Below are 10,248 nucleotides of genomic sequence, written 5' to 3'. Positions count from 1 at the left end.
AGTCCAAGACTCGAGATTCGAACGCAATACGAGCGAGCGGAAGACGAAAGTCGGATGCAAGCTCTCGAACGCACTGCGCTCCTAGTCTTCAGGACTTAAGTCTGGACTTAGAGCTAAATCCAAGCGAAGTCGACAACTCGCGTGACGCGAGTTCACATTACCAACAGGTAATCACTGGATGATCGACTTAGCCTCTGGTCTGTGGAGAGGCTACAAGCTGGGTGTGTGGGGTTGTATGTGGTTACCTGCACATCGACGTTGTCCCCCGTTCCCAGAACTTGTGGGCTGACGCTTCTCCGCGTCCCCCCGCTTATCGTTGATTCTCCTAGAGATTCCCATGGAAGATGTGGTTGCTAGATGGTCTCCTTTCTTCTTCGAAAAACGGCTAGAGGGCCTGAGGGCACACGCCGTTGTTTCCCTGCCTGTGTCGGTTCCGCCAGTTCCGGAGCGACAGATGGCACGAAGGTACGTATCGCAGGTACGTATGCCCACCTTTGTGTGTTTCACTTTACTTTTGCTTTCTCTCTGTCAGGGCACTGGCCCGGAAGAGGGGAGGGAGCCGTCTGGACGGGTTAATGGTCCTTGGGCCTATCCCCAGGACGTGTGAAGTCCTCTTGGAAGGGCAGCGCATGGGTTGTGGTGCATGCTTTGTTCTCTGAGTGCCTGAGTCTCACTAACTTTCATTTCTCCCTTCCACCATTCATGGGCGCGGGGTACCACTTTCGGTGCTCTCTCCTGGCCTGTGGGCGGTTGGCTTTTACTCACATGGACGGTGTGAGTGGAGACGGATGTAGGCATGCTTCGGCCGCCTTCTGTGCTGATCGGGGGTTGCCGGACGAATCCGGTTCGGCCGCGTAGTTTGGGGTTCCTCCTAAAAGCGACACGGGGCCCAGCAGCCCGTGGACCCTGGGTACGCAGGAGTCATGACCTGCTGAAAAACCGCTCGGGGGGTAAGTCCTTGTGGCTGACCTTGTCGATGCGGTCGTAGAGTGTAAAACCGAACCAGAAGAGTCACTGGATAGCTTATTAAAGTCTGTGAGAATATTGTGTATTAAACCACCGAGCAAAGCGCAGGATTGGAGTTTCTTATTTTATTTCGTTAAAGAGAGCACTTAGTACTAAAAAGGTTCCTGAGGAGTTTAAAGCAGATTTTATTAAATTTATTAGGAGAAAGAGCTTCTAATATCCTAACATATTGCTGAGAAAGATTTAAATAATTATGAAGAAATTAAATCAATTGTACTAAGAGAATTCGAGCCAACAGCGCAAGCGGTTTTAGAGAATTTTAAAAATGCTTCTAGAGATAACGAAACTCATGCAATCCGCGTCACGCTTAATGACGAGTTTTGAATATTATTTAAAATTAAGGGGTGTTACAGATTTCGAGACCCTAAAACAATTGATAGTTTCGGATAAATTATTCCAAACGCTGGACAAAGAAACAACAACTCATATTAATATCACACAAAATCAAAAGTGGTTTACATCTCTCGAGTTAGGAAAAGAATGTGATCTGTATTTTGCTTCCAAAGGCAAAACCATTAAGGAGACGAGAAGAGGGCAAAATTATAGCAATAAATTTTAACCAGCATCAAAAGCATTTTTCAATGAAATGAAACATAAAAATTGCTATTTATGTCTAAAGAGCGAGAATCATCCTTTGTATGCTTGTCCTCAATGTAAGAGACTTTCGGTTCTTGAACGCGTAGAGATAGTAAAAAATAAAAACGCCTGCTTCAAATGTTTATCGCCTAATTGCAGCGTTAAAAAGTATTCGTATAAAAATTGTTTCCGTGGAAAGACTCTCAATAAATTAATACCTTTTTCGGAAGAAGCAAAAAATGTTTCGTCTTCGAATATAAAAACCGCTAAAGTCATAAATAATTCGCAATCGGAGGGGGAAAATTCGGATCAAGTTTCGGTTTCCCCCAGTAAGTGGAGTCCGTCTTTCGTTGCAACAAATCTGATCGTAAATCAAAATGTAGTTTTGTCTACTGTAAGAGGTTTAATAAGGCAGATGTTCGCAATGGCAAGAAGTAGGTGCATTTTGGATAACGGCTCACAGTGCTGCCTCATGAGTCAGAATTAAATTATATGCAGAGGCTTGAACTCCAAAGTGAAAAAATAAATCAATCTATTTCCTGTATTAATAATGCCTGACTGGTAATTAATTGCAGAGTTACAGCAACTGCGGCTAAAAAAAAAAAGTTTCGAAAGAAATATTTTGATGTTAGTGGTATCAAAAATAACAGATTTAATACCGAATAAGATGATAGATATGCGTGTACATATTCCAGAATCAATTCACCTTGCGGATCCTAATTTTAATATTCGGGGCAAAATAGATATTTTAATTGCCGCTGAATACTTTTATGAAATAATAAAACCGGGAAAATTAAATGCTAAAAATAAGAATTTGACGTTACAGGATTCTGTATTTGGGTATATTGTAGGAGGTAGCGTTTCGAGTTCAGTTAAATTAAATTCTAATTATTGTGGTTTAATATGTGGAGGAGAAGAATTAAATTCAAACTTAAGAAAATTTTGTGAGATTGAGGAAATAGGCAACGAATTACCTAAAAGTAAAGAGAATGCTATTTGTGAGGAGCATTATGCGCGAACACATAGAAGAGATGAGACAGGAAAATATACTGTGGCGATGCCATTTAAAGAACACTAGTCATGTCTAGGGAATTCAAGGGATATTGCTCTAAAACGACTCGAATCGCTGTGGACGCGCCTGTCTAGAGACCAAAAATATCTGAAACTGTATTCTGACTTTCTGAAGGAGTATGAGGAGTTAGGCCACATGAGCGAGATACCAGATGAAAGTGTTCAACCTGAAGTGACATATTATATGCCACATCATGGCATCTATAGGCCTCAAAAAACGACAAGTGAACTAGGTATCATATTTAATGCGTCCACCTTGACTAGTAATGGAAAATCACTGAACTCAATTCAGTATAGCGGCGGAGTGATTCAAGGCGATCTATTGACAATGCTAATTAGATTCAGAAAGCATATATTTACATTTACTGCAGATATTCGTCAGATGTATCGTATGATTAATACAGATGAGAGTCAAAGATATCTCCAAAGAATTTTATGGAAAGCGGGAGCTAATGAGCCCGTTAAAACGTATCAGCTAAATACGGTTACCTATGAAACAGTTAGTGCTCCATATCTAGCCATGAGAACACTTAAACAAATTTCCATTGACGATGGAAAAAACTTCCCAAGTGCTGCATCTGTCTTGTGTCATGACTTTTATATGGACGGCGTTTTAAGTGGAGCGAGTACATTGGAAGAGACAAAAACGGTACAACATCAACTTGTTGGCATTCTAAAATCCCACTGAAGACCCCAGATGTCATTACACAAGTGGTGTGGAAATACTTCTGAGCTTATTCCTGCTACGGAGAAAGAGTATGAGTTCTCATCTACGGATGAAATTAAGACTTTAGGGATTGCCTGGAAGGCTAAAACTGACTGCTTTACATTTAAAGTAGACTTACAGCATAATGCCCATCCTACCAAAAGGTCGGTCTTATCCATTATCGCCAGACTTTTTGATCCACTTGGTTACTTGGGCCAGTGATCATGAAGGCAAAAATATTCATGCAACAATTGTGGTTGCCCAAGATTGATTGGGGTGAAATGCTTCCCGCGAAAGAAGCTAGTGAATGGCAAGAGTTTGTAACATCTTTAACAAACTTAAACGACATTAACATAGAAAGATGTATTGTTATTCCAAACGCCGAAGTGAATCAGTTTCATGGATTCTGTGACTCGTCTGAAAAGGCGTATGGTGCTGCAATCTACGCCAGAACAGTCAATTCAGCGGGTGAAGTGAAAGTGAAGCTAGTTGCGAGTAAATCTCGTGTGTCACCAATCAAGCAGGTAACTATACCTCGTTTAGATTTATGCAGTGCCGTTTTACTTACCAAATTGATGCATAAAGTAAAAAAAAAAAAAATGCATTAAAAATGGATATTACGTCAGTGTTCTATTATTCGGATTCTACAATCGTGCCTTCGTGGATGAGAAAAGAGACACGAGACTTAAAAACATTTGTTGCAAACAGAGTGGCTATTATTCAAGAATCCACAGAAATGAATCAGTGGCATCATGTTCCTTCCAAACAAAATCCCGCTGACGTCATTTCAAGGGGACTTGATCCAACGAGAATGCAGCAGAGTGACTTATGATGGTTTGGTCCAACCTTTCTCCAAGAACTGGTTGTGAACTTTCCTGGTGATTGCGACGACATCCACGATCCATTGGACAGTTCTGTGCAGAGCATGGACGTTTCTTCTGAGAAACTTTATTTACCAGAACTCAAAAATCCGATTAATTGCTGTTTAGTTTCAGCTGTGGACTCATCATTTTTAGATAATATACTTAGTATGTCAAATAAGTTTTATAAAATAATTAAAATATGAGCCTTTACTTTCAGATTTATTAATAATTTGAGAACCTCTAGCAAAATGTCAGGTCTTTTAACCACCAAGGAACTGCAGTTGGCCAAGTTAACTTTAGTCAAACTTGTTCAGGTAGCTGCCTTTAATTGTGAAATGAAAGCTCTCGAAAAAGGTGAAAATGTTAACAAGAGTCGGGTAAGTTGCATGAACCCATTTCTAGACCCAAACGGTGTCTTACGTGTTAGAGGAAGATTAAGTAATTCTGATTTGTCATATGATTAAAAGTTTCCCATATTACTTCCAAAAAATCACAAATTCACTTTGTTAATTATGCAATATTTTCATCTTAAATATTTACATGTTGGTGCACAAACATTGTTGTATTTGGTAAGACGGGAATACTGGCCATTATCTGGCAGAAATACAGCCAGAAAAATTATTCACGAGTGTGTCATTTGTGCTAAAAATAAACCTAGAACTGTAACCCAAATTATGGGAAATCTCCCAACCAATAGAGTTAAACCTAGTTATCCTTTTACACATGTTGGAATAGACTTTTGTGGACCTTTCTGTATTAAATACAAGGGTCAGAGGAAAGGCAATTATCAAAAATGTTATGTAGCTGTTTTCATTTGCTTTGCTAATAAGGCAATCCACTTGGAAATAGTCACTGACTTAACTGCAGAGGCAATGATTGCCACTTTAAAGCGCTTTTTTAGCAGAAGAGGTGTTAGTTCCTCTATCTGTTCTGATAATGCAACTAATTTCAAAAGGGCCAATTCAGATTTAAAACGCTTATAAAATATGATTAGCCCAGAGCCACTAGCTAATTACTTAACAACTGAACAAGTGACATGGAAATTTCTTCCACCAAGGTAACCGAACTTCGGTGGCTTATGGGAGGCGGGTGTTCAATCTTTCAAACACCATTTAAAGAGAGTTGTTGGTAATGCCCGTTTAACAATGGACCAGTTTTTTACTATTGTTATTGTTGGGATGAAGCGAGCGGACTATTTTTCTCGCGTAGGAATATCTGTGTGACTACGCTTCTGGCGCTTCGTTCCGGCACCATTCCTCCCGCGAACAAGATGCTGTGTGCGTAATTGTCAATACCTGTGTTCTTTTCTTTTCGTTTTCTATGTCCAATAAATGTGCTGTCTTCAAAAACCATGCTGAGATTATTGAAAAGTAACAACAAATTGGTAGCAGTCCGTGATTCTGGTTCGTGGTAAATGTTTCGTTAAAATTTCTAAGTGAACTGTGTGACTGAAACGAAACTGTCAAAAACGAAAATTCCAGCATGGATAAATTAAATGTCCCTGAGCTGAATGGAACTAATTATTTCATTTGGGCATTGAAAATACAGGCAGCGCTGAGTTTGAAAAGATTGGACTCTGTTATATCCGCGGTGAAACCAGATAATCTAAGTGAAAAAGATGCAGCAGAATGGAACCAGAAAAATTCTGACGTTGTTGCTTACATTAAGTTATCATTATCAGATGAACAGGCCCTACAGTTCGCAGCAGAGGAAAATTCAAAAATTCTTTGGGATAAAATAAAGTCAACATTTATGGGTCAAGCAGAAGACCGCAAAATAGATGCCAGCAATGAATTGAAAAATCTTCAAATGAAAAATAATGAATCGGCAAACGATTATGTTGCCAGAGCAAGAGGAATTGCTACAAAATGTCATTCTTTAGGACTGGATGTCACACCTAGGGAACTCGTTTATTATACAGTGCGCGGACTGAAAGGGAAATTCTCTAAAGTGCGAGAAATTCTCAAAACCCAACGTGACAAGTCAATGGACGAAATATTAGAAATTTTACGTGAAGAAGAAAATACCTGTTATTCGCCGACGAGTACTCGCGCTGAAGGAATCAGTGCGGAAGTATTTTATTCTAGAAAAAACAAAAGTTCTGGTGTAAGGCTCTGTTACATCTGCAGACGCCAAGGACTGCTTTTACAGGAATAAAAATGCTAGTAGAAGTGCTCCATGTAATGAAAATAATCAAAGGAGAAATGCACAACATCGTGCCAATAAATCAACAAAACGACGAAGTGTGAGTGATGTGTTTACTACTTCTCATCAAGAAGAAAGCCTAAGTGATAAAATATGGTTGCTGGACAGTGGAGCTTCTTGTCATATGGCCAAAGACAGTGTGTGGTTTGAAAAAATAATCCCTGAAACAAGGGATATTTATTAGCTGGTAAAGACTCCAAAATTTTGTGTGAGGGAATCGGGACAGTTAAAACAAAAACTGTAAGTAATAATCCTAGAAATTTAACAATTACTAATGTTAGCTATGTTCCTGAACTAAGATATAATTTATTGTCAGTAACTTGTTTGATGGATAAGGGTTGTAAAATTAAATCGAATAATAACCGTATGTTGATTTTTGATAAAGATAATAATTTAGTTACTAAAGCATTTAAAAATAACAATAGATTAGAATTATATTTGGAACCATTGTATAATTCAGAGTGTTATTTTTCTAAACAATCCACTAGTAATTATGAGATTTGGCATTACAGATTATGTCATTTAAATCCTAAATATATGCTTAAAATGAAAGATTATATTGATATTAATGATATAAATGATTTTAGATGTGAAACTTGTGACATAAGTAAGATAACCAGAAAAACGTATTCTAATATTGATGTAAATCAAAGTTCTGAAATTCTTGAATTGATTCATGCTGATCTGTGTGGTCCTATTCAACCTGAATCGTTTGGTGGCGCAAAATATTTCATGATATTGGTGGATGATTTTTCTGGCATGTATTTTACTTATTTCTTAAAAAATAAAAATGAAATGTTTAATATATTTTCACAATTTAAAGCCAAATATGAAAATTTAACCGATAAAAGAATTAAAAAATTAAGAACTGACAATGGCTTAGAATTTGTAAATGAACAACTTGATACTTATCTTGCTAATTCAGGAATATTTCATGAGAAAACTATTCCATACAATAGTGAAAGTAACGGTAAAGCTGAAAGGGCGAACCGCATTCTTATAGAAAGGGCTAGATCTTTGTTATATGAAAGTGAGATTCCATTAAACTTTTGGGCCGAAGCCATTAATTGTAGCACCCAAGTGTCTAATGTAACCCCACATAAAGGAAAAGAAAAAATACACCTTGAAATTTGGACAGTTAAAAAACCGAAATTAAATTATCTTAAAAAATTCGGCTGTGTGGCTTATTTTTACGTTCCGAAAGTAATGAGAAATAAATTTGAAGTTCCAGGGAAACGTGGTATAATGTTAGGATACGCTAGAGAAAGAAAGGGTTATCGAATTTATGATATCAAAAGCCGAAAAATAATGGAAGAGAGATCAGTTAAATTCAATGAATCTTTAAAAGGTAGTACGTATTTGGGGAAAACGAAAGCAGAAACTTGGGATATTAATTCACTGCTTGAAACTTCTCCCAGCGGCATTCGAGATAAATCAAAAAACAAAAAATGAAATATCTAGTTTAGAAATTCCTGATGTATCGGCAGAGGATGAGAAAAGTGATTCGTCAATTCTATACCATAGTAGAACTTCGCGTCAGACAGACGCCGCTATAGGGGATGAAAACGAAACACCAGATGTTGAATCAAGTAGTAATAATATCGTAAATCAGATTCCAGTCACACGTTCGGAAAGTCCCGAATCTAAACAAATGTCAGCTAATGTAGTTTATAACATTCCGAATACATACTTAGAGGCAAAAAATAGTGCTGATTGGAAGAACTGGGAAAGAGCAATGAAAAATGAATTGGATTCGTTAAATAAACATGAAGTTTGGGAAATAGTAAATAAGCCTGCAAAAACAAAATTAATAAAAAGTAAATGGATATATTCTTTAAAACAAGATAACTCTGGTGAAACAAAATATAAAGCGAGACTTGTAGCAGCAGGTTTTAATCAAATAAAAAAATGTATATTCCGAGTCTTATTCACCCGTTGTGAACATCGAATCTTTCAGAATGTTAATGGCACTTGCATCTAAATTAAATTTATTTTTTAAGTTCTTTGATGTTAAAACTGCACATTTATATAGTGATATTGAAGAAACTGTTTATATGTTACCTCCACCTGGTTATGAAAAATTAATTGGAGATGAAAAAGTTTGTAAGTTGCAAAAGAGTATGTATGGCTTACCACAATCTGGTAGAAACTGGTATATGACTATAAAAGGTGAATTAGAAAAATTGGGATTGAGGCAACTGGCCTCTGACAATTGTGTATTCATTAAAACTGTTGGTAAAAATATTTTTATATTATGTATGTAGAGATGATTTAGATTACAGATGATTTAGCAATTTTTTCTAATAATGATGAAATGTATCAAGAGATTGTAAATAGCATCAAAAGCATATTTGAATTACAAGAGAACAAAACCGGTAAATTTTTAGGTATAGAAATTGTAAAACATGAAAATGGTATTAGTCTGTGTCAATCTGAATATATTGAATCATTATTGGTTAAACATAATCTAGAAAAATGTAAAAGTGTTAAAACTCCAATTGTAAAAGGAGAAGATAAGAGTTTCCCTTCCACAAATGAATTGGTTGACATCACGATGTATCAAGAATTAATTGGCGAACTTTTATATTTAGCTAATAGAACGCGGCCTGATTTATCATTTGTAACAACATATTTGTCACAATTTAATCATAAACCAGAAAAAAGGCACTATAATTTAGCTAAAAGAGTACTAAGATATTTAATGTGTTCAAAAGATAAAAATTTGTTTTATGATAGTAAGTTTGGTTTTCTTAATGCAAGTTCTGATGCTAGTTGGGGGAATGCAGAAAATTGCAAATCATTTTCTGGTGGTGTAATTAAATTAGGTAATTCATTAATTTCATGGAAATGTCATAAACAAAAAAGTGTCAGTCTGTCAAAATGTGAAGCTGAGTTATTTGCTATTTCTGAAATATGTAAAGACATTATTTGGACTGTAAACTTATTAACTGAGTTAAACTGTAAGCAATTTATAAATAATGCTGTAACCTTAAATTCAGATAGTCAAGCAGCAATTCAGTAGATTAAGTGCACCAGGTCTTCAAATAAATCAAGACATATGAATTTACGTTTTCATTTTGTGAAAGATTTGTTGAAAGATAATGTAATTAAATTAGAATATGTTCAAACAGAATGTTTAATTGCAGATTTTCTTACAAAAGCTGTTAGTGAAGAAAAGCTGAAGTATTCTGTGAAAAATGTTTCGTTAATTTCTTAATTTTTGTATGTACATATAATTTTTTGTATTGTTGTGTGCATTTAATTTTTATGTTTATTATAAATGCTCGAAAAATGTCACTCGCGGGAGGGGTGTGTTGGGATGAAGCGAGCGGACTATTTTTCTCGCGTAGGAATATCTGTGTGACTACGCTTCTGGCGCTTCGTTCCGGCACCATTCCTCCCGCGAACAAGATGCTTTGTGCGTAATTGTCAATACCTGTGTTCTTTTCTTTTCGTTTTCTATGTCCAATAAATGTGCTGTCTTCAAAAACCATGCTGAGATTATTGAAAAGTAACAACAGTTGTTCAAATTGAAGGTATTCTAAACAGTCGCCCACTGACACCTTTGTCATCAGATCCAAACAATTTTGAAATTTTGATCCCAGGCCATTTTCTAATCGGCCGTCCCATAAATAGTATTCCTGATCCAGATTATTCAGAGAGAAATATAACCTTTTATCTCAATGGCAAAGGTGGAGCAAAATGGTCCAAACAATTTGGAAAAAATGGAAATTAGATTACTTAAATAATTTGCAAGCCAGACACAAATGGCAGTTTGAGAAACAGGACATTTCAAAGAAT

At 36.5% G+C, this 10,248-nt stretch overlaps 1 protein-coding gene across 1 annotated transcript; it reads left to right on the top strand.

Annotated features, from left to right (window-relative positions):
• The first annotated feature begins 4,490 nt into the window (after positions 1 to 4,490).
• Positions 4,491 to 6,631, top strand: LOC129956659 (uncharacterized). Its single transcript, XM_056068589.1, has 3 exons — positions 4,491 to 4,619; positions 5,791 to 6,286; positions 6,372 to 6,631. Exons 1-3 carry the CDS (start codon positions 4,491 to 4,493, stop codon positions 6,629 to 6,631), a joined length of 885 nt encoding a protein of 294 aa, XP_055924564.1.
• The last annotated feature ends 3,617 nt before the right edge of the window (positions 6,632 to 10,248 follow it).

This window comes from Argiope bruennichi, chromosome 11, assembly GCF_947563725.1.
Source record: "Argiope bruennichi chromosome 11, qqArgBrue1.1, whole genome shotgun sequence".
Classification (NCBI taxonomy): domain Eukaryota; kingdom Metazoa; phylum Arthropoda; class Arachnida; order Araneae; family Araneidae; genus Argiope; species Argiope bruennichi.
Note: the sequence above shows the minus strand (reverse complement) of the source record. Positions and strands in the feature narration are given on the sequence as shown.